A 26,344-nucleotide genomic window follows, 5' to 3' on the forward strand; every position below is an offset into this window, starting at 1 on the left:
GAAGAGGTATGTATATAGATATTATTATAAAAAAATTTGAATATATAGTACAAAGTACACAAATATATCGACCTTCTGCGTCCACCTCCATGTCCAGACAATTAAATGGAATCTGTTTATGTACTAACAAACTTACTCCCCTAGAATATACAGAGTATGTAGAATGACCACTAAATCCCACTCACCTCCTCTGTAGCTGTTGTAATCTTTCAGTTCTCATATGTGTCTCTTGCAGACACACAATCGCCAGCTGGTGCTCACTAATAAGTTGAAAAATGGCTTGGCGCTTTGTGGCATCAGCCATACCCCTAATGTTCCAGCTAATAAATCTGACTGAGTTCGCCATATTTAAAATAGAACACAGTATTTAGCCGTACATATGTCATCTGTAAACAACGATGTATATCGGTTTTATACTCACATACAATCCAACTAAGTGCCGATTTTATCCCCAAACCCAACCCCCCCCCCCCCCAAAAAAAAACCCACATATAAACATACTAAACCTCTCTCACCGAGAGCGGGCGTTGAAATTCCTACTGATGAAATGTACACAACAACAATATAATGGTGCAGATCATACGACCATTCTATCTAAACACGTATCCTGCATTTCAATATAACAATAAGCTTGATAGACAAAAAACCCATCAGTGCTGCCGGAGAGACCAGAAAATAGCAACCGATTATATCACATATTCATTACTTTACATTTCATTAATCAAAATACATGTGACCTGCAAAATAGAATATATGAATCATATTTCAGGGCATCTTGACACGTAGTTGCATCTCGTGTCCATCAAGCCATTGCATGGCCACATGCGGATTTTCAAAAAAATTAGTTCCTCCCAAAGCTGCGACCCGCAGCTTCGCTGGATATAGCATAGAATACGCCACTTGCAGGTTTCTCAGCCTATTCTTGACATCTAGAAATCGCGCTCTTTTACGCTGTACTTCTGAATAATCCGGGAATATGGAGACTTTCCCACCATTTATAACCAGATCCGGGAATTCCCTCACTTTCCGTAAAATCATATCCCGGTCTTTATAGTGTAGTAACTTAGCCAGTATAGGCCTCGGTGGGTGCCCAGGTGGAAATGGGCGAGTCGGTACACGATGAGCCCGCTCAATTGCAAATAATGGTGTGAAGGTGTCAACTCCAAAAGAGGTGCGCAGCCATTTTTCCAGATATTCCGTGCAGTTCAGACCTTCCGATTTTTCTGGTATTCCAATCAGTCTGACATTATTACGACGTAACCTATTTTCTATGTCGTCGGTTTTGTTAAATAAAACCGCAATTTCTTGTGTCGACTTTTTTGAATCTTTCATGGTTTTAAACATATTATCTTCCAGGTCTGTGAACCGTCCTTCCACTTCACCTAGTCGCTCATTAACTTTTTGCATATCGTGCCTAATAATGGCAATATCTTCCTTCATGGCCCCCACTTTCACATTCAAGGTAGACAGTGTGGAGTTGCAGTAGTTAATAGCCAGAAAAATGTCTCTTAATGTAGGCTCACCTCCCTCCGTTGCCTGCTGCACAGGTATCAGCTCTCTCCTTAATTCACCAGCCGGCTCCTCAGCAGCCCTGGAGGCCATAGCACTCGCTCCTGCAGTCCCATCGAGAACAGCAGGATCGGGAATATGCCGCTCCCCAGTGTTCCCTTTCCCTGGGCTCATTAGCGGTACGGGCGAAACGCTCCAGTCTGACCGCGATCGTAACCACAGGCTCCACGTGCAGCTCTGCCCGCATTTCCTCCCCAACACCATCTTGTAAATCCTGGTCCACAGGTCTCTGAGCACATCGTGTCTTACTTCTGATCATGTTGCGGCTCACCGACCCCGGTCACCGCAGCAAGTGAGAAGCAGCGTCGGTACAGCAGTCCGGGTATGTTTTCGTTAAATATAGATCACCTCAGGCAGAGTAGTCGGATAGTTTAAGGAGTTCTCAGCAGGAGCTCACCAACGTGCGGCTCTCTACATGTTCAGCAAGCCACGCCTCTCGTCACCCTGTCCTTTGACAGGGTGACAGTTGTTAGCCAGGACGCACCGGTACATCCCAGTGCCTTATAGCACTCTGATTACATGACGCACTGGTGCGTCCTGGTGCGCTAAGGGGTTAAATAAAGAGGTGAAAGAGGGTTGTGTGGGGAGGTCTTCGTTCAATAAAAAAAATAATAATAATTTTTAGCTTATACCTCTTTTTTTAATTCTTTATTAGAGCCTTAGTAATGGTAGTTGTCTGTTTGACTGCATCCATTACTAAGGCGGGGCTTAGTGTGAGCCAGTAAAAAGGCTTGCACAAACCCCCCCCGCTATTACCCCGGTATCCATCGCCACCAGGGGTACTGGAAAGAGCCGGGTACAATCCACTACCCAACCATCTGGAGTGATGGTCAGGCATGCAGGTGCCCACAGGCTGATATTAGGAGGCTGGGAAGGGCCATATTAGGAGGCTGGGAAGGGCCAAAAACCCTTGTAATGCTAGACTGTGGCTGCTTTATTATATCTGGCCGATTATGAAAAATGGGGGGACCCCACATCTTTTTATTTTTTTTAAATGCCCCCCCCCCCCAGCTGCTCTGCAAACTCCCCCTCCCCCACATCTACATGCACATTGCTTAATAATACATCATGGGGCAGGAAGATATTAAAGATATTTGATAAACAGCTAGTATCTTACCTGAACCGCTTAAGGTGCAGCCGCAAGACCTGAGGTAGTCTGAATATCATAAGCTGTTTCTTGGCCTCACTCAGCACAAGGGGTTTCTGCGAGGATTTCCGCCTACGTCCTGCAATGAAAAAATTAAAAATTTCACTTAAAACAATGCTGTATCTGGAATTCGTACCACGATTGGCTGCACAAAGACGTCTGTGGCAACGGACAAAAACTAAGTTAGGCCGCTTTTAGACAGGCATAATACAGGTCCTTTTTTTTGCACCCGTATTACAGATGCAGCATCCAGACCTCCTGCGGTTCATCTGAACTGAAGTTAGAGCACCATAGGTTTTTATAGTGCTCTAAATTCGGTTCTGATGAACTACGGGAGTTCTGAGTGTTGCGTCCGTAATATGTGCGCAAAAAAGCACCCGTAGTATGTCTGAAAGCCGCCTTCGTAATGCATCAAAATTCTAAATAGACTACAGCAATTATTCTGATAAATGATCTACCGCCAGAAAGTGCCCGTGAATGGATTCGTGAAGACTATCGGCAGCTTTTAACGGCATCCTAGTTGCATATCAGTCGTGTGCAACTGGCATCAGTGTTTCTACAGGGAAAAACTGACGATTTTACATCACTCGTCTGAATACAGCCTTAGGCTCGGTTCACACGAGCATGTTACGTCCGTAATGGACGGAACGTATTTCGGCCGCAAGTCCCGGACCGAACACACTGCAAAATACCCCATTTTGTTGCCCAATTTGTCCTTAGTGTGGCAATACCCCATTTGTGGTGATAAACTGCCGTTTGGGCCCATGGGAGGGCTCAGAAGGAAAGGAGCGCTATATGTTTGTTGGAGTCCAGATTTTGCTGGAATGGTTTTCGGGTGCCATGTCGCATTTGCAGAGCCTCAGAGGTATCAAAGCAATGGAAACCCACCAAAAGTGACCCCATTTTGGAAACTACACCCCTCAAGGAATTAATTTATGGTTGTTGTTAGCATTTTGACCACACAGTTTTTTCACAGCACCTATTTCAATTGGGCTGTGACATTAAAAAAATGACATTTTTTCCAATAAGATGTAATTTTTTATCAAAATTTCTTATTTTCACAGGGAACAAAATACTCAATTTTGTTGCCCAATTTCTCCTGAGTGCAGCAATACCCCATTTGTGGCAATAAACTGCCGTTTGGGCCCATGGGATGCCTCAGAAGGGAAGGAGCGCTGTGTGTTCTTTAGAGTGCAGATTTTGCTGGATTGGTTTTCGGGTGCCATGTCGCATTTGCAGAGCCCCAGAGGTATCAAAGCAATGGAAACCCACCAGAAGTGACCCCATTTTGGAAACTACACCCCTCAAGGAATTCATTTATGGGTAATGTGACCATTTAGACCCCATAGTTTCTTCACAGAACTTATTTGAATTGGGCTGGGAATGAAAACAAAATTATTTTTTTCAAATAATATATGTCGTTTTGGCAGAAAATTTCCCATTCTGTTGCGCAATTTGTTCTGAGTGCCGCAATACCCCATTTGTTGTGATAAACTGCCGTTTGGGCCCATGGGAGGGCTCAGAAGGAAAGGACCACCATTTGGCCTACTGGGGATTTTCTACTGCGAAGTCATGTATGCAGAAGCCCCTGAGGTACCAGTACAGTTGAAACCCGCAAGAAGTGACCCCGTTTTAATAACTACACCCTTAAGGCATTCTTCTAGAGGTGTAGTGAGCATTTTGACCAGAGACCTACACCCCATAAACTGTAATGTGGGTTCTCCCGGGTATAGCAATACCCTACATGTGGCTGTTATCAGCTGCCTGGACACACAGCAGGGCTCAGAAGGGAAAGACGAGGGGGGATAAGCTGTGCGGAGTGCATCAGGGTAAGTAAAATTGGGGTAAATTATAAACCAAGGGATGTATGATAAATTTTAAAACTGACTTTCATACAGAGATCTGGTTATTCGGGACACGTGTCACATTGATATATTGTGTCATCCCTTATCGCCCTCTTATAGCAGACTTTGCACCTCTTTTACTTTTTCCCTTCTTGCCAGTTTGGGGAACTTCTCCTGGAAAGTGTTGCCGCCTTGGTACGATGCGTGTGGCCCCGCTTCCAGAAGTACTGGGTGCCCCCCCTTCTTGGTCCCTAAAGATTAGGTTCTTGATAATCACCTCTTGAAATTCCAGGAAAGTTCCCGTCTGGCCTGCACATCGACGTAGCACGTACGCATTGTACAATGCCATCTGTATGATGTGCCCGGCCAGCTTCTTATACCACACCGCATGGCGCTGTAGGGCTTCAGGATTTGATCTTACAAGTCCATCCCTCCCATGTACCTATTGAAGTCCAGGATGCAGTCTGGTTTGGGGGTGGCCTTCCCTTCATATAGCCTAAACCTGTAGGTATACCCGAATGCACTCTCGCAGCTTATACATCTTCACGCCATAGCTTGCCCTCTTACCCGGCAGGTACTCGCGGAATTGAACCCTCCCTTTAAAATGTACCAAGGACTCATCAATAGAAATACACTTCTCGGGGGTGAATGCTGGGAAAACAGGGCACTGGAACGGTCTAATAGGGGTCTCCGTTTATACAAACGGTCAAAACTGGGGTCATCTCGGGGTGGGCACGGCTCATTATCAGTATAATGTAAGAAGCTAAGTATTGCCTCATTTATTTATTTTTTTAGGTTCCAGTTCAGTTCTGAAGTTGCTTTGAGGGGCCCATATATTATAAACCCCTATCAAATACCCCATTTTAGAAACTAGACCCCTCAAAGTCTCAAAGTATTTACAACAGCATTTAGAAAGTTTATGAACCCTTTATGTGTTTCACAGAAATTTAGAGCAAAGTAGAGGTGAAATTTACATTTTTTTTTGTCAGAAAATCCTCTTTATTCCATTTTTTTTATAACACAAATGGATTTATCAGAGAAACGCAACTCAATATTTATTGCCCAGATTCTGCAGTTTTGAGAAATATCCCACATGTGGCCCTAGTGCGGTAATGGACTGAAGCACCGGCCTCCGAAGCAAAGTAGCACCTAGTGGATTTCGAGGCCTCTTTTTTATTAGGCACCATGTCCGGTTTGAAGAGGTCTTGTGGTGCCAAAACATTGGGAACCCCCCAAAAGTGACCCCAATTTGGAAACTAGACCCCTTGAGGAATCCATTGTAGTTTTCTTGGGGTGCATGCGGCTTTTTGATCAGTTTTTATTCTATTTTTAGGTGGCGTGGTGACTAATAAACAGCAATTCTACTATTGTTTTTTTATTCTTTTTTTTTTTTTACTGCGTGCACCGTGCGCTATAAATGACATTCATTTTATTCTGCGGGGTGATACAATTACGTCGATACCAGATGTTCATAGTTTTTTTTATGTCTTATGGCGTTTGCACAATAAAATACGTCTTGTAAACAATCATTAACTTTTTGTGTTACCTTATTCTAAGAGACATAACTTTTTTATTTTTCAATCAATAAAGCCGTGCGAGGACTTATGTTTTGCGTAACTAACTGTAGTTTCGATCAGCACCATTTTTCGGTACATGCGACTTTTTGATCTTTTTATTCCATTTTTTGGGAGGTGAAGTGACCAAACAATTGTGATTGTGGTACGGTTTATTATTATTTTCTTTTACGGCGTTCACCGTGCGGGATAAATAACGAAATAATTTTGTAGTTCAGGCCGTTACGGACGCGGCGATACCAATTATGTATAGTTTATTTGTTTGTTTATATATTTTTATTAATAATAAATGACTGATAAGGGAAAAAGGGGGATTTTTACTTTGAAAACTTTTATTTTCTTATTTTTACACATCTTTTTTTTACTTTTTTTTTTACTGTATTACTTTGTCCCACTAGGGGACTTGAGGGCAGGAGGCCCTGATCGCAATTCTAATACACTGCACTACATGCGTAGTGCAGTGTATTAGAACTGTCAGCTACTCACTGACAGCAAGCATAGTAATGGCATAGCCGGACGCCATTGTTTGGTGTCTGGTTGCCATAGTCACCATCGCCGGCCGCTATCGCGTAGCAGGCCGGCGATGGCAGCTTAACCCTTAAAAAGCCGCGATCTCTATAGAACGCGGCTTTTAAGGGGTTAATCAGCGGGGACACAGCGATCGGTCCCCGCTGTAGGAGCTGTGACAGCTGCTGAACAAGACAGCAGCTGTCACATTTCCTGTGTCGGGAGGACGGCCGAAACGGCCGTTACTCCCGAGACGTACTATTAGGTCATGGAGCGCGAACGATACAGCTGCCATGACCTAATAGTACGTCCAGGAGCGGGAAGGGGTTAAAGAGGCTCTGTCACCAGATTTTGCAACCCCTATCTCCTATTGCAGCAGATCGGCGCTGCAATGTAGATAAGAGTAACGTTTTTTTTTTTAAACGAGCATTTTTGGCCAAGTTATGACCATTTTTATATTTATGTAAATGAGGCTTTCTAAAGTACAACTGGGCGTGTTTAAAGTAAAAGTACAACTGGGCATTTTGTATGTACATCTGGGCGTTTTTACTTCTTTTACTAGCTGGGCGTTGTGTATAGAAGTATCATCCACTTCTCTACACAACGCCCAGCTTCTGGCAGTGCAGAGACACAGCGTGTTCTCGAGAGATCACGCTGTGACGTCACTCACTTCCTGCCCCAGGTCCTGCATTGTGTCGGACCAGCGAGGACACATCGGCACCAGAGGCTACATTTGATTCTGCAGCAGCATCGGCGTTTGCAGGTAAGTCGATGTAGCTACTTACCTGCAAACGCCAATGCTGCTGCAGAATCAACTGTAGCCTCTGGTGCCGATGTGTCCTCGCTCGTCCGACACGATGCAGGACCTGGGGCAGGAAGTGAGTGACGTCACAGCGTGATCTCTCGAGAACACGCTGTGTGTCTGCACTGCCAGAAGCTGGGCATTGTGAAGAGGAGTGGATGATGCTTCTATACACAACGCCCAGCTAGTAAAAGAAGTAAAAACGCCCAGATGTAACGAACACAATACACGCCCAGTTGTACTTTAGAAAGCCTCATTTACATAAATATAAAAATGGTCATAACTTGGCCAAAAATGCTCGTTTAAAAAAAAAAAAAAAAAAGGTCACTCTTATCTCCATTGCAGCGCCGATCTGCTGCAATAGGAGATAGGGGTTGCAAAATCTTGTGACAGAGCCTCTTTAAGGGGAGTGATGAATCACGCTTTTCTTTCTGACAGTCTGATGAACGAGTCTGGATTTAGCAAATGCCAGCAGAACGTTAGGGTATGTGCACACGACCTATTTTCAGACGTAATGGAGGCGTTTTTCGCCTCGAATTACACCTGAAAAGACGGCTCCAATACGTTGGCAAACATCTGCCCATTGCTTGCAATGTGTCTTACGATGTTCTGTGAAGACGAGCTGTCATTTTAGGTGTCGCTGTCAAAAGACGGCGCGTTAAATTACGCACACGTCAAAGATGTGCAGGACACTTCTTGGGACGTAATTGGAGCAGTTTTTCATTGACGTGCACTTATAAAAACGTCTGAAATTCAGGAGCTGTTTTCGCCTGAAAACATCTCCGTAATTTCAGACGTATTTTGCATTGCCGTGTGAACATACCCTTACCTGCCTGATTGCATTGTGCGAACTGTAAAGTTTGGTAAAGGAGGGATAATGCTACGGGGTTGTTTATCAGGGGTTGGCCTAGGCCCCTTAGTTCCAGTGAAGGGAAATCTTAATGCTTGAGGATACCAATACATTTTGGACAATTGTATGCTTCCAACTTTGTGGGAACAGTTTAGAGAAGACATTTTCCTGTTTCAGGATGACTGTGCCCCAGCACAACAGAAGGTCCATAAAACATGGTTAGGAGAGTTTGGTGTGGAAGAACTTGAATGGCCTGACCTCAACACCATTGAGATAAACTACAACAGAAATTGTGATCCAGGCCCTCCCATCCAACATACGTGTATGACAAATACTCTTCTGGATGCATGGAAAATTTCCACAGACACACTCCAAAATCTTGTAGAAAGGCTTTCCAGAAGAATGAAACATGTTTTAGTTGCAAAAAGGACCAACTCTATGATAATGCCTATGGAGTTAGAATGGGAGGTCATAAAAGCTCCTGTAGGTGTCCCAATACTTTTGTCCATATAGTCTATCTAGGGTTTGAATATTTCCAATTTGTATGATATTCCAGTGTCATTTTGCATGTAGCAGAGACCTAAAAAGTCAAAACACAAACCGAGCTATAGCTTGCTGAAAATTTGGAACAATGTATTGAGATTGCTAAAGTAAAGACTTCTGCTTTGACAAGATGTCGTTTTGTTTTTTGCAACCTATTTTAACGCTAAAAAGGTGAAAGACAGAATGTCAGGTTAACTGTACATTAGTAACGAATACTCATGTGCTTGCTAAAAAGCTGAAAGGTCTTATTGGGCAGTATTCAATTTGTTGTAGGTTGAGAAAACCTGCAACTATTTGGAAAATAAACCGCCACCCATACTGAAAGAGGCTCTGTCACGACATTATAAGTGGCCTATCTTGTACACGATCTGATCGGCGCTCTAATGTAGATTACAGCAGTGTTTTTTATTTAGAAAAACAATAATTTTTGAAAGCGTTATGACCTATATTAGCTTTATGCTAATGAGTTTCTCAATGGACAACTGGGTGTGTTTTACTATATGACCAAGTGGGCATTGTACAGAGTGTATGACGCTGACCAATCAGCGTCATACACTTCTCTCCATTCATTTACTCTGCAGATAGCGATATATCTATATCACTATTTGCAGTCACATAAGCACACTATAACGCTACTCATGTGTCATGACAATGAATATACATTACCTCCAGCCAGGACGTCATGTGTATTCATTCTCCTGACCACTTCTGTAGCGTCTCTGTGATTTACAGCACAGCAGGCGTAGTCTTGCGAGATTACGCTGTAAACTGTCATTCACAGCGAGATCTCGCTGTGCTGTGCTGTGCATCACACAGACGCTACAGAAGTGGTCAAGAGAATGAATACACATCATGTCCTGGCTGGAGGTAATGTATATTTATTGTCATGACACATGAGTAGCGTTATAGTATGTTTATGTGACTGCAAATAGCGATATAGATATATCGCTATCTGCAGTGTAAATGAATGGAGAGAAGTGTAGGACGCTGATTGGTCACCGATTGGTCAGCGTCATACACTCCTCTGTACAACGCCCACTTGGTCATATAGTAAAACCCGCCCAGTTGTCCATTGAGAAACTCATTAGCATAAAGCTAATATAGGTCATAACTCTAAATAAAAAACACTGCTGTAATCTACATTACAGCGCCGATCACATCATGTACAAGATAGGCCACTTATAATGTCGTGACAGAGCCTCTTGAAGTCATTTTGAGTTCAGCTACAATCGGTGTAGTGTGTTGACAGTCAATTTATCCTCGCTGCTTCCTGACTGGTATAATGGAGATTACGCATTCTCCAGGAAAAGATCAGAAGATCAAAATCCTGGTGAAGTAAATTCTCTCTGTTATGCGAAGTTTTGTTTTAGCAATTGTCTAACTATCCAGTATTGGCTACATTGTTGAGTTCTTAAACTTATTTTATTGTTAACGGTCACCAGTGTGCGCGCAAATTTTTTGTTTCCCTACAATCCAAAACTCACTGTACACAGCGACACTGACAGCAACAAGGTTTGAAGCATCTCTAAAAATAGTGTGCATTCTTGTCATAACATTAAAATGCTCAGAATCAGCAACCAAACTTTAGAGAGTGAAGGCGATGTTCCTGAAATATCGGTTCATAGTTTGTCCCCGAATGTAACGCTGTGCCTGACACAACAGTTATTGAAACTGGTTTTGTCCCTTTCCATTTTCAACCAAAACAAATCTATTTGCATTAATAGTGGGGGAGACAAAACTATATGCAGCAGTTTATTGCTATAAAACCTGTTTACTTACTATTCAAGGCCAGGAAAATGGACACCCACTAACATCCGAAATGTGAAAATTGAAAATTTATGGCGCGGCCTCTTATGAGAATTGTGAAGAAACCCACAATAAAAGATCATATTCTGAAAAAATCCCCATTCATAGCACCTCCACTTTCTCCACAGTTCTGACCAGAAGTCGCTATGAGTTGTTATTAAAGTTTCTGCACGTTACTTACAATAGTTAGTGCCCACACCACCTCCCCCAACGGATTCCCTTGACGGACATATTATAGAAAACGTACCCTCTTCTAGATCGCTTTCTGAAAAGCTTATATAGATATAGGAATCTGGTGTAGTAATCGTCCAAAAACCTAGAGGCAAATGTAGGTGAATGTGGGACTGTTCCAAAAGATAGATAGGGCCTTTGCCAGACTCTCATAAGTAAGAGACTTTAACCCCTACCCGCACGAGTAAGTAACTGTACGTCGTTGCGGGAGGTTACTTCCCGCATGAGGACGTACAGTTACCGGGAGGTCAGGTGTCGCCGACAGCTGATACTCCACTCTTGCCGGCCAGCGGTCCTTTGCCGCTGATTTCGGTGAATTAACCCCTTTAGGGGTTTCTAGCATATCAACAGACCCCTTTAGGGGTTTCTGGCTGGCTGGTCCTCGTAGATTTATTGTCAGAGTGACTGTGACATCACACTGACAGTTGGAATACATTACACTACCTAGGTAGTGTAATGTATTCTAGCAGCGATCAGAGCTGCAGGTAAAAAAATAAAGTGTAAAAAGTAAATTATTTTTTTTATAAAAGTGTAAAAATAAAAGTTTTTGTTTTCCTATAATAAGTGATTTATTATAGGGAAAAAATGAAAACGTTAAAAAAAGTACACATATTTGGTATCACCGTGTTCGTAACGACCCAAACTATGAAACTATAATGTTATTTTTCCGCACTGTGAACGCCGCAAACAAAATAAACGGAAAACTATGTCAGCATCGCTATTTTTTGGTCACCACTCCTCCCAAGATCTGGAATAAAAAGTGATCAAAAAGTCGCATTTACCCCAAAATAGTACCAATAAAAACTACAACCTGTCCCGCAAAAAACAAGACCTCCCACAACTTTTTGGACGAAAAAAAAAAAAAAGTTACGGCTCAGAATATGTTGTCTCAGAAAATAAATTATTTTATAGAAACTTAATTTTATTGTGCAAACGCTGCAAAACTTAAAAAAAACAAAACTATGCACTTATGATATCGCCGTAATCGTACCGACCAGCAAAATAAAGTAAAACGTAATTTATTGTGCACGGTGAAAGCTGTAAGAAATAAAGAATTTAAAGCGCCAAAATCGCTTTTTTTTGGTCACCTTAGCCCTAAAAAAGATCCTGTGGGGTCAAAATGCCACTAAATGGGCCACTAAATTCTGCAAAAAACCTGTGGGGTCAAAATGCTAACTATACCCCTAGAAAAATGCCTTGAGGGGTGTAGTTTCCAAAATGGGGTCACTTTTGGGGGGTTTCGACTGTTTAGGTACCACAAGACCTCTTCAAACCTGACATGGTGCCTAAAATATATTCCTAAAAAAATGGAGGCCCCAAAATCCACTAGGTGCTCCTTTGATTCTGAGGCCGATGCTTCAGTCCATTAGGACACTAGTGCCACATGTGAGATATTTCTAAAATCTGCAGAATCTGGGCAATAAATATTGAGTTGCGTTTCTCTGGTAAAACCTTCTGTGTTACAGATTTTTTTTTATTACAAATGAATTTCGGCAAAAAAAAATTAAATTTGTAAATTTCACCTCTACTTTGCCTTAATTCCTGTGAGACGTCTAAAGGGTTAAAATACTTTCTGAATGTGGTTTTGAATACCTTGAGGGGTGCAGTTTTCAAAATGGGGTGATTTATGGGGACTTTCTAATATAGAATGCCCTCAAAGCCACTTCAGAACTGAACTGGTCCCTGAAAAAATGGCCTATCGAAATTTTCCTGAAAATATGAGAAATTGCTGCTAAAGTTCTAAGCCTTGTAACGTCCTAGAAAAATAAAAGGACGTGAAAAAAAATGATGCAAACATAAAGTAGACATATGGAGGATGTTAACTAGTAACTATTTTGTGTGGTATTACTATCTGTTTTACAAGCAAATACATTTAAATTTAGAAAAATGAACATTTTTGCTAAAATTTGAAGTTTTTCACAAATAAATATTGAATTTATCGACCAAATTTTTTCACTAACATAAAGTACAATATGCCACGAGAAAACAAATCTCAGAATCGCTTGGATAGGCAAAAGCATTCCGGAGTTATTACCACATAAATTGACACGTCAGATTTCCACAAGGCCAAAACAGGCTGTGTCCTCCTTAAGGGAGATTTTGCTGGTCTCCATTGTGGCAACTTGCTGGCCCTATGCTACAGGTACAAGAAAGATATTTATGTTGAAAACCGTACACATGGAGGCCACCATTAGTCAAAGAAAATAAGATCTGAAGAAAATCAAAGACACATCTGCATAGTTGAGTACAACAATTATATCGATGGTGTCAACCTTTTAGATCAGGTGTAAACCCATATGAGGTCACGAGATCGTATTCCTGGTACAAAAATCTGTCAATTTACATAATTCAAATGGAAATGTACGATTACTTGTATGGTAGAAGCCGGCACCCTCTCTTTTTTTGATGTACCAGGCCCAATGTTCTACCTGGAACCTGAAGATGTGCGGAAGCTTACATAGCGACGCTTTTTGCCAGTTAGCTCTTCAGCACTGAACCAAAAATACACCCAAAAGGTGCAGTGTCTGATTTTCCCCCAATTGCCCATCCATACTAGCTTTGTGCATTTTTGAATGTTTTATCACACTGTGGCAGATTTTAAATTTGACTCCTGCATAAGCAACTTTAAAAATAGTTATGTTCTATTTATTATTGTATGAAAGCAGACCCTTATTAGCTTCAAACCAAAGAGATGGTCACATTTTGTGTAATTTTTTTTTTAAAATCAATTATTATTAGTACTAGAAAACAAAAGAACATTTTTTTACAATATTCCCTTAATTTAATACATATCCTTATGCAATGATAAATACTTTTGTGTCAAAAAAGACAAAAGTATAGTAGCATACCTTTATTGGCTAACCATGAAAATGATATATGCAAGCTTTCAGAGCACAAATGCCCCTTTTTCAGGCTGGTTTACAAATGAATGACTTCAGAAAAAAAGCAAAGCATTTAACCCCTTCCCTCTTTGGCCACTTTTGACCTTCTTGACAGAGCCTCATTTTACAAATCTGACATGTTTCACATGTGGTAATAACTTCGGAATGCTTTGACCTATCCAAGCGATTCTGAGATTGTTTTCTCGTGACATATTGTACTTTATGTAACTGGCAAAATTTGCTTGATACATTCAGTATTTAATTGTGAAAAACACCAAAAGCTTAACATTTTGAAAATTAGCAATTTTCTCAATTTAAATGTATCTGCTTGTAAGACAGGCAGTTATACCAAACAAAATAGTTGCTAATTAACATCCCCCATATGTCTACTTTAGATCGGCATCATTTTTTGAACATTCTTTTATTTTTGTAGGACGTTACAAGGCTTAGAACTTTAGCAGCAATTTCTCACATTTTCAAGAAAATTTCAAAAGGCTATTTTTTTAGGGACCAGTTCAGTTCTGAAGTGTCTTTTAGGGCCTTATATATTAGAAACCTCCAATAAGTCACCCCATTTTGAAAACTCCACCCCTCAAAGTATTCAAAACAGCTATTAGAAAGTTTCTTAACCCTTTAGACGTTTCACAGGAATTAAAGCAAAGTAGAGGTGAAATTTACAAATTTAATTTTGTTTTTCAAAAAATTCATTTTAAATCCATCTTTTTTTTGCAACACAGAAGGTTTTACCAAAGAAACGCAACTCAATATTTATTGCCCAGGTTCTGAAGGTTTAGGAAATATCCCACATGTGGCCATTGTGTGGTAATAGACTGAACCACAGGCCTAGAAGCAAAGGAGCATCTAGAGGATTTTAGGGCCTCCTTTTTATTAGAATATATTTTAGGCACCATGTCAGGTTTGAAGGGCTCTTGCGGTGCCAAAACAGTGGAAATCCCCCAAAAGTGACCCCATTTGGGAAACTACACACCTCAAGGAAATTATCTTTAGACAACTGGGCATTGTTCATTGTACCAGCCCAGTGTGATTGTGCAGTGAAAGAAGCTGAGCTGGAACGATGAGAAGTGTATGAAGCTGATTGGTCACTGATTGGTCAGTGTCATACACTTCTCTTCACAACGCCCAGTTGGTAAAAAGTAAAAACACGCCCAGTTGTCTATTAAGAAACAAATTATCATAAATCTAAATGTTTATAACTTGATCAAAAATGATTGTTTTTCAAAATAAAAACCACTGTTACCTACATTACAGCGCCGATCAGATTATGTAGGAGATAGGGCATTTATAATCTGGTGAGCCTCTTTAAGGGGTTAATGGCGGGGATCAAAGCTAATTTCGGTCCCTGCCATTACAGTCGGATGTCAGCTGTAATACACCGCTGACATCCGGCGATGATGGCACAGACTCAGCTTCCGAGTCGGTGCCATGCATTTGTCGTATGGATACGGCAAAATGCGGGAAGCACTAGCTTTCCATGACGTATTGATACTGCAAATGTCGGGAAGGGTTCAAGATGTTACACAAAGACAAATTAGTACATGAGGTGATACATCATTAAGATAAGATGGGGTAATTCAAGCGGATGATAAAATTCCAGTCATTGACACAAGGCCTCAATCTAACACCTGGATTTATGAGCCACAACATTGACACACGTCACATCCCCCATCAGTCTGACTCCAGATCCCTTAACTCCTAACACATCATCCCTATAAACTCAGTTTTATTGCCCCGGCTTATCTTAATGATGTATCACCTCATGTACTAATTGTCTTTGTGTAACATCTTAAATGTTGTGCTTTTTTCTAAGTCATTCATTTGTAAACTGCCTGAAGGAGCCTGTGTGCTCTGAAAGCTTGCATATATCATTTGTATGGATAGCTAATAAAGGTATCATACCCGCTATACTTTTGTCTTTGACACAAAAGTATTTAACATTGCATATGGTTTCTGGCCAACACTGTACTACACTATTTTTTACTGTGCTTCGTGAAAATGGAGGATACCCCAATGTACCGAACACAGATGGATCCCCTTAAGGACGCAGCCTAGTTTGGGCCTTAAAGGTAATGTGTTGCCAGCAAAACATGTTTTTTTTTTTTTTAATTAAACATTTAGTGTGTAGGTGATTAAACATTGTTCAAATTTTTTTTATTTTTTTCACAAGTCAGGAAATATTATAAATTAGATTCTAATTTATAATATTTCCCATCGCTGGTCACTAGATGGAGCTATTCCCAAAATTGCAGCATTGCAAAATTGGGAAAAAAGCACTCGCTCTAGTGAGCTCTGAGAATCCCCCCCTCCTTTATCCTGGCTAGTGCCGGGATAAACGAGGGGTTTGAACGGTCTAACCTCCTACACTGTGTGTCTCCATTTTTTGAGCTAACACACAGTGTAGTAGGTTTACATACAGTAGTAAACACACACAAACACGAACATACATAGAAATCTCTTACCTGCTCCTGCGGCTCCCTCCGGCCCGTCCGCTCCGTCTGCTGCCGCTGGTCCAAGTGCACAAGTCCGGAAGCCGCGACCGGAAGTAGTAATCTTACTGTCCGGCCGCGACTTCCGGTCCACAGGAAAATGGCGCCGAACGGCGCGCATTTCAAATTGGACTGTGTGGGAGCGGCGCATGCGCAGTTCCCACACAGACGGCGTACACAGAAGTGGATGGGACGGGACCCGTTCGCAGTCCCTATGGGACTGTGGCTGCCGTATTCCATGTCTGTATGTGTCGTTAATCGACACATACAGAAATGGAAAAAAAAATGGCAGCCCCCATAGGGAAAAAAAAGTGTAAAAATAAGAAAAAGTAAAACACAAACACACAAATAAATATAAACGTTTTTAATAAAGCACTAACATCTTTAACATTTAAAAAAAAAAAAATTGTGATGACACTGTTCCTTTAAGGCTCAGAGCTCATTTTTCAAATCTGACATATTTCACTTTATGCGGTAATAACGTCGGAATGCTTAAACCTATCCAAGTGATTCTGAGACTGTTTTCTCGTGACACATTGGGCTGTTAGTGGTAAAATTTGGTCGATATATTCATTGTTTATTTGTGAAAAATTGCAAAATTTAGAGAAAATTTAGAAAAAATAGCATTTTTCTGACTTTAAATGCATCTGTTTGTAAAACATTGGCATCATTTCTTGAACATTCTTTTATTTTTCTTGGACGTTACAAGGCTTAGAACATAAACAGCAATTTCTCATATTTTTAAGAAAATTTCAAAAGCCTTTTTTTTAAGGTACCTGTTCAGTTCTGAAGTGGCTTTTAGGGGCCTACATATTAGAAACCCCCATAAAAACACCCCATTTTAAAAACTAGACCCCTTAAAGTATTCAAAACAGCATTTAGAAGTTTTTTTTAACCCTTTATGCATTTCACAGGAATTAAATCAAAGTGGATGTGAAATTTGCAAATTTCATTTTTCTTGCTGAATTTCAATTTTATTCAGAGAAATACTACTAAATATGTGTTGCCCAGATTCTGCAGTTTTTAGAAATGTCCCACATGTGGCTCTAGTGTTCACCTGGACTAAAACACAAGCCCCAGAAGCAAAGAAGCACCTAGCGCATTTTGAGGCCTCTTTTTTATTAGAATATATTTTAGGCAGCATGCCAGGTTTGAAGAGGTGTTGAGATGCCAAAACAGTGGGAATCCCCCAAAAGTGACCCCATTTTGGAAACTACACCCCTCAAGGAATTCATTTATGGTTGTTGTTACCATTTTGACCCTACGGTTTTTACTCAGCACGTATTTGAATTGGGCTGTGAAATTAAAAAAATGATTTTTTTCCAATAAAATTTAAGTTTTCATCAACATTTCTTATTTTCACAGGGAACAAAATACTCAATTTTGTTGCCCAATTTCTCCTGAGTGCAGTAATACCCCATTTGTGGTGAGAAACTGCCGTTTGGGCCCATGGGAGAGCTCAGAAGGAAAGGAGCGCTGTGTGTTCTTTGGAGTCCAGATTTGCTGGATTGGTTTTCGGGTGCCATGTGGTATTTGCAGAGCCCCAGAGGTATGAACGCAATGGAAACCAACCAGAAGTGACCCCATTTTGGAAACTACACCCCTCAAGGAATTCATTTATGAGTGTTGTGACCATTTAGACACCATAGTTTTTACACAGAATTTATTTGAATTGGGCTGTGAATCAAAAATGTTTTCATTTTTTCCAATAAGATGTAGTTTTGGCTCAAAATGTCTTATTTTCACAAGGAGTAAAATACCCCATTTTGTTGCCCAATTTGTCCTGAGTGCGGCAATATCCCAGTTGTGGTGATAAACTGCCGTTTGGGCCCATGGGGGGGCTAAAAAGGAAAGGACCACCATTTTGCCTACTGGGGATTTCATGGTGCGAAGTCATGTATGCAGAAGCCCCTGAGGTACCAGTACAGTTGAAACCCCCAAAAAGTGACCCCATTTTAAAAACTACACCCTTGAGGCATTCATCTAGAGGTGTAGTGAACATTTTGACCGGAGACATACACCCCATAAACTGTAATGTGGGTTCTCCTGGGTACGGCAACACCTTCAATGTGGCTGTTATCAGCTGCCTAGGCACACGACAGGGCTCAGAAGGGAAAGATGAGGGGGATAAGATGTGCGGAGGGCATCAGGGTAAGTAAAACTGGGGTAGATTAAAAATCAAGGGATGTATGATACATTTTAAAACACTCTTTCATACAGAGCCTTAGTTTTTCGGGACACGTGTCACATTGATATAGTGTGTCCTTCCTTATCCCCCTCCTATAGAAGACATTGCACCTCTGACTTTTTCCCTTCTTGCCAGTTTGGGGAACTTTTCGGTATGATGTGCACGACCAGCTTCTTATACCACACCGCATGGCGCTGTAGGGCTTCAGGACTTGATCTGACAAGTCCACCCCTCCCATGTACCTATTGTAGTCCAGGATGCAGTCTGGTTTGGGGGTCTCTGTACTGGTACATGGGTACTGGTGTGACATCTATCTTGTCCTTGTACTTGACACACAATATGTTGCTGCTAGATTGTGCCCTGGTTTCACCCCTTCTGAGTGTTTGCCCTGCAGAGTCTTAGGGAGGCCTCTCAGATTTCTTCTAGCCGTGCCGCATGCCGCAGGACTTCTGGAAGCGAGGCAGTTGAAGAGCGGGACGCTGATATAAAAATTATCCAGGTAGAGGTGGTGCTGGGGGCTGAATACTGCTGTCCTTCCCTTCATATATCCTAAATTTGTAGGTATACCCTGATGCACTCTCGCACAGCTTATACATCTTCACGCCATACCTTGCCCTCTTACTCGGCAGGTACTGGCGGAATTGAAGCCTGGGAAAACCGGGCACCGAAACGGTCTAATAGGGGTCTCAGTTTATACAAACGGTTAAAACTGGGGTCATCTCGGGGTGGGCACTGCTCATTATCAGTATAATGTAAGAAATTAAGTATTGCCTAATTTATTTATTTTTTTAGGTTCCAGTTCAGTTCTGAAGTTGCTTTGAGGGTCCCATATATTAGAAACCCCTATCAAACACCCCATTTTAGAAACTAGACCCCTCAAAGTATTCACAACAGCATTTAGAAAGTTTATGAACCCTTTAGGTGTTTTACAGAAATGTAGAGCAAAGTAGAGGTGAAATTTACATTTTTTTTTGTCAGAAAATCCTTTTTATACCATTTTTTTTTATAACACAAAAGGTTTTACCAGAGAAACGCAACTCAATATTTATTGCCCAGATTCTGCAGTTTTGAGAAATATCCCACATGTGGCCCTAGTGCGGTAATGGACTGAAGCACCGGCCTCCGAAGCAAAGGCGCACCTAGTGGATTTTGAGGCCTCCTTTTTATTAGGCACCATGTACGGTTTGAAGAGGTCTTGTGGTGCCAAAACAGTGGAAACCCCACAAAAGTGACCCCATTTTGGAAACTAGACCCCTTGAGGAATCCATTGCAGTTTTCATGGGGTGCATGCGGCTTTTTGATCAGTTTTTATTCTATTTTTAGGTGGCGTGGTGACTAAAAAAAGCAATTCTACTATTTGTATTTTTATTCTATTTTTTTTTACAGCGTTCACCGTGCGCTATAAATTACACATTCACTTTATTCTGCAGGGCGATACGATTACGGCGATACCAGATGTTTATAGTTTTTTTTTATGTCTTATGGCATTTGCACAATAAAATACTTTTTGTAATAAATCATTTATTTTTTGTGTTACCATGTTCTAAGAGCCAGAACGTTTTTATTTTTCCTTCAAGAAAGCCGTGTGAGGACTTGTTTTTTGCGTAACGAACTGTAGTTTCGATCAGTACCATTTTTAGGTACATGCGACTTTTTGATCTCTTTTTATTCCATTTTTTAGGCGGTGAAGTGACCAAAAATAGTGATTCTGGTACGGCTTATTATTTTATTTTTTTACTGCGTTCACCGCGCAGGATAAATAACGAAATAATTTTATAGTTCAGGCCGTTACGGACGCGGCGATACCAATTATGTATAGTTTATTTGTTTATTTATTTATTTTAATAATAAAGACTGATAAGGGAAAAGGGGTGATTTTTACTTTTAAAACTTTTATTTTCTTATTTTTACACAACTTTTTTTTTACTTTTTTACTTTGTCCCACTAGGGGACTTGAGGGCAGGAGGCTCTGATCGCTATTCTAATACACTGCACTACATGCGTAGTGCAGTGTATTAGAACGGTCAGCTACTCACTGACAGCAAGCCTAGTGGGTCCTGACTCTGTCAGGACCCACTAGGCTTCCGTCGATGGCATAGCCGGACGCCATTGTTTCGTGTCCGGTTGCCATAGTCACCATCGCCGGCCGCTATCGTGTAGCAGGCCGGCGATGGCGGATTAACCCCTAAGAAGCCGCGATCGCTATTGAACGCGGCTTCTGAGGGGTTAATCTGCGGGGACCACCGCGATCGGTCCCTGCACATTGAGCTGTGATAGCCTGCTGTCGGAAACAGCAGCTATCACAGCTCATGAACGCGCCCCGCGTGAACGGCGCCGTGTTTACTCCATGACATACTATTATGTCATGGAGCGCGAACGATGCACTTACCATGACATAATAGTATGTCCTGGAGCGTTAAGGGGTTAAAAACCTATTGAAGAAACTGGCACAACTGAATAGCGACATTCTTTCGAACCAGATGCAAAAAGGAGAATCTTATCCCCAAAGGCCTCATGATTAGGAATCCAACTGAATATACCTACAATACTCACTTTTTACAGAAACTTTGCCACAGATCATCTGAAAGACTTAGGAATCACTTTATTGGATTTTTTTTTACAAGAGAACCATCCAAAATGAGATTAATTCCCTAACTGATGCAATACAAGGACCTGGATCAAGTCTAACCAAGCAAGCATTAAAGAAATTCTACAATAAATTACAACATAAAACTTATAATCTGCAAACAAAAGAAACTCAACAGACTAAAGAAGAGAGCGGGTCTCAAAATACCAGAAGGAAAGCAAAATCCACATAACCATTTGGATATACCATCCTCTGTTGTAAACTTCTCTCCGTATGAACCAAGCAAAATGGAAATGAACGTTCCATCTAAAGGACTTACATTTTGTCCCACTAAACCGGGCCCAGTTTTGCAGGGACGTGGAGGAATACTTCCGTAGATTGCGGCTGAAAGAATTATTTTCTGGCAAAACAGATATGACATCACAAGCCGGGATGGGAAAAGAAACATCAAGAAAGAAGAAGACGACAAACTGGACCCCACAAACCGGATACAATCCAACTCTGGATTACTACATAGACTGCTTCAGAAAAAAAAAGTTAAATCTGAGATCTTGAACACACAATCTCAGCATGGAGGAAAGGAACGCCACAAAATCACTAAAATCCAACAAAGACATCATTATCATCAAACCAGCTGATAAAGGAGGCGCTGTAGTAGTTCTGAATACGTCTGACTACATCCAGGAGGCACACAGACAACTCTCAGACAAAAAATACTACACCCTGCTTAACCCCATCCCTCTCCTGGACGTACTATTAGGTCATGGTAAGTGCATCGCTCGCGCTCCATGACCGAATAGTACGTCACGGGAGGATAGGCCATTTTGGCCGTCCTCCAGGCACATACAGGAGCCGTGACAACTGCTGTATCATACGGCAGTTGACGCAGCTCCTTCAGTGGGGACCAATCGCGGTGTCCCCGCCGATTAACCCCTTAGAAGCCGCGTTCAATAGCAATTGCAGCTTCTTTGGGGTTAAACCACCATCGCCGGCCCGCTACATGATAGCGGGATGGCGATGGTTGCTATGGCAACCAGAGACTTAACGGCCTCTGGCTATGCCATCTACGGAAGCCTAGTGGGTCCTGACAAAGTCAGGACCCACTACGCTTGCTGTCAGCGAGTAGCGGATAGCTCTAATACACTGCACTATGCATGTAGTGCAGTGCATTAGAGTTGCGATAAGGGCCTCCAGCATTCAAGTCACCTAGTCGGACAAAATAAAAAAAAGTAAAAAAAAAAAAAAAGTTGTGTAAGAAAAAATAAAGTTTAAAAATAAAAATCCTCCCTTTTTCCCTTATCAGTCCTTTATTATTAAAACAAATAAACTATACATAATTGGTATCGCCGCGTCAGTAACGGCCTGAACTACAAAAGTATTTTGTTATTTATCCTGCGCGGTGAACGCCATAAAATAATAATAAATGGGCAGCACGGTGGCTCAGTGGTTAAATAAATAATAAATAAACCATACTAGAATCACAATTTTTTGGTCACTTCACTTCCCAAAAAATGGAATAAAAAGAGATAAAAAATAAATAAATAAATATCGCATGTACCTAAAAATGGTACTGATCGAAAGTACAGTTCGTTACGCAAAAAACAAGCCCTCACAAGCTTTCTCGATGTAAAAATAAAAAAAGTTATGGCTCTTAGAATATGACAATACAACAAGTAAATGATTTTGGTATAAAAATATTTTAATCGTGCATACGCCATAAGACATAACAAAAACTATAATTATATGGTATCGCCATAATCGTATCGCCCCGCAGAATTAAGTGAATGTCATTTATAGCGCACGGTGAACGCTGTGATTTTTAAAAAAAAAAACAAAACAGCAATTCTACGATTGTTTTTTATTATAGTCACCACGCCTCTTAAAAAAATTGAATAAATACAGCTGCGTGTGTCATCGGTGTAGGATGTGCGGCTGCGTGATTTTCGCGCAGCCGCCATCATTATGACACTCCGTTTGGATGTTTGTAAACAGAAAAGCACGTGGTGCTTTTCTGTTTACATTCAGAGTTTGACAGCTGTTGCGCGATTCACGAAGTTCGCACGGAAGTGCTTCCGTGCGGCATGCGTGGTTTTCACGCACCCATTGACTTCAATGGGTACATGATGCGCGGAAAACGGCGAAATATAGAACATGTCGTGAGTTTTACGCAGCGGACTCATGCTGCGCAAAACTCACGGACTGTCTGCACTGCCCCATAGACTAATATAGGTGCGTACGACACGCGTGAAAAGCATGCGCGTTTATTACGCTCGTGTAAATGATGCCTAAATGTGATTGGCTAATGCTGAATACAACCACTTATAATCCCCAATTATAAGAGGGTGTTAACAATTATGCAACCACATTATTGTAGTTTTGTTATTTTTCCCCTCTAAATGATTTCAGTTTGTTTTTTCAATGGACTTGTACAGATTATGTGTCACATTAAGGCCTTATTTACACGAGCGCTGCGCATCTCAGACATTAAAAACTGCAGTTTTTCACGTCCGAGGTGCATACGTGCTCCGCGATACGGGACGCGATGTCACGCATTCCTCATAGTTGAGTCTATGGAGGGATGGGTGATGCGCGAAAAGAACGGACATGTCCTATTTTCGCACGGACCCTTCACACGGTCCGTTGAAACAACGGCTGTGTGAACGGCCACATCCTTCTCAATTAATTAGAATACCATCAAAAAAATAATTTCAGTAATTCAATTCAAAAAGTGAAACTCATTCAAACATCAAAATTCATTACACACGGAGTGATCTATTTCCAGCATTTTTTTCTTTTAATGTTAATGAAAACCCAAAATGTAGTCTCTCAAAAAATTTGAATATTGGGTAAAAGTTCAAGATTGTAGACTCATGGTGTCACACTCTAATCAGCACAAAACATGTGCAAAGGTTTCATAAACCTTTAACCCCTTCCCGCACCTTGTAATATACAATAAAAAGTGATCAAAAAGTTGCATGTACGCCAAAATGATACTAATACAAACTACATCCAGTCCCGCAAAAAACAAGCCCTTACACAACTTTTTTATTTTTCAGTGAAAAAAGCTATGGCTCTCAGAATATGGTGACACAAAAAATAGTATTTTATAAATAAGTTCTTTTATTGCGCAAACGCTGCAAAATGTAAAAATAACGATATGCATATGGTATCGCCGTAATCGTATCAACCCGCAGAATAAAGTATAATGGTCATTTATAGACCAGGGTGAAAGGCGTAAAAAAGAAATAAAAAACATTGTCAGAATTGGTGGTTTTTGGTCACCTTGCTTGACGAAAAATGGAATTAAAAGCGATAAAAAAAAAATTAAAAAAAATCGCATGTACCCCAAAATGGTACCAATGAAAACTACAGATTGTCCCGCAAAGAATAAGCCCTCACACGGCTCCGGTGGTGAAAACAATTAAAAAACTTCTGGTTCCCAGAATATAGCGATGCAAAATGTGCAGTGTTCCAAAAGCGGATAAGATCGGGCGCCATTTATCAGTGCGGCACTGGCCACATATCTGCAGATTATTATTTATTTACCCAATTATTATACCCTCATATTATGCCCCTGATGTATGGAGCGTCTCACTCACTGAGACCGTGCCATACGCTGCGGGTGTCAGCTGTGTATTACAGCTGACACCCGGGACGAACAGACAAACAGCGATCGCGCGGTTACAGGAGCATGTAAAAATGACAATATACTTCAATACATTAGTATTGCAGTGTATTCTACCAGTGATCTAACGATCGCTGGTTCAAGTCTCCTATGGGGATTAATAACATTTGTAAAAACAAAAAGTAAATAGTTATTATTAGTGAAAAAATTAAATAATTTTTAAAGTCCAAAAAAACAACCTTTTCAAATTTTTTCTCTAATGTAAAAAAATACACAAAATTGGTATCGCTGCATCCATAAAAGTCCAAGCTATTACAATATACCATTATTTAACTCGCACGATGAACGCCGTGAAAAATAAAAGAATTTAAAAACGGCAAATCCGCAGTTTTTTGGTCACCTTGGCTCTACCAAAAAATGTAATAAAAAGTGCTAAAAAAGTTGTATGTACCAAAAAATGGTACCAATAAAAACTACAGCTCGTCTCGCAAAAAATAAGCCCTCACACCGCTCTATTGATGGAAAAAAATAAAAAGTTATGGCTCTCGGAAAGCGGGGAGGGAAAAATTAAAAAGAAAAAGCAAAACATGGATCAGTCCGGAAAGGGTTAATTACTTTCTAATGAAAAAACATTTATGACCACATGTGGGGTATAGCCGTACTCGGGAGAAATTGCTTTACAAATGTTGGGCGGCTTTTTCTCCTTTATCCTTCGTGAAATTGAAAAAAATTCTACATTTTAGTGGAAATAATGTTGATATTAATTTTCACGGCCTAATTCTAATAAATTCTGCAAAAGACGTGTGGGGTCTAAATGCTCACTATACCCCTAGATAGATTCCTTAAGTGGTGTAGTTTTCCAAATGGGGTTACTTTTGGGGGGCCTCCACTGTTTTGGTCCCTCGGGGGCTTTGCAAATTTGACATGACACCCAAAAACTATTCCAGCTAAATTTGAGCTCCAAAAGCCAAATAGCGCTCCTTGCCTTCTAAGCCCCGCTCTGGGTCCAAACAGCACTTTATTACCACATATGGCATATTTACGTAATCGGAAGAAATTGTTTTACAAATGTTGGGGTGCTATTTCTCCTTTATTCCTTGTAAAAATTTAAAACGTCTACGTTTTCAGCAAAAAAGTAGATTTTTACCTTTACAGACTAATTCCAATGAATTCAGCAAAACAACTGTTTGGTCAAAATGCTAACTTTACCCCTAAAAAAAATTCCTTGAGGGGTGTAGTTTCCAAAATGGGGTCACTTTTGCGGGGTTTCCACTATTTTGGTTCCTCCAGTGCATTGTAAACGCGACACGGCACTAAAAACTATTCCAGCAAAATCAGAAATCCAAATGGCGCTCCTTCCCTTCTGAGCCCTGCTGTGGGTCCAAACAGCAGTTTATTACCACATATGTGGTATTGCTATAATCGGAAGAAATTGCTTTACATATGTTGGGGTATTTTTTCTACTTTATTCCTTGTAAAAATGTCTGTTTTTTCAGAAAAAAAAAGTAGATTTTCATCTTCATTTACTAATTCAAATAAATTTAGCAAAAAAACTGTGGTACAAAATGCTAACTATACACTTAGATAAATTCCTTGAGGGGTGTAGTTTCCAAAATGGGGTCACTTTTGGGGGGTCTTTACTGTTTTGGCACCACAAGACCTATTTAAACCTGACATGGTGCCTA

The 26,344-nt window shown here is 40.8% G+C and overlaps 1 protein-coding gene across 4 annotated transcripts in view; it reads right to left on the reverse strand.

Moving 5' to 3' along the window:
- USP49 (ubiquitin specific peptidase 49) overlaps positions 1 to 26,344 on the reverse strand; it is a 146,199-nt gene that overhangs the window by 16,703 nt on the left and 103,152 nt on the right. For all 4 annotated transcript variants that reach the window (XM_075853584.1, XM_075853585.1, XM_075853583.1 and 1 more), the window contains one exon: positions 2,687 to 2,795. In XM_075853584.1, the coding sequence (XP_075709699.1) occupies positions 2,687 to 2,795 (109 nt within the window). The remainder of the gene's footprint in view (positions 1 to 2,686; positions 2,796 to 26,344) is intronic.

Source organism: Rhinoderma darwinii, chromosome 2 (genome assembly GCF_050947455.1).
Source record: "Rhinoderma darwinii isolate aRhiDar2 chromosome 2, aRhiDar2.hap1, whole genome shotgun sequence".
Taxonomy (NCBI): Eukaryota; Metazoa; Chordata; class Amphibia; order Anura; family Rhinodermatidae; genus Rhinoderma; species Rhinoderma darwinii.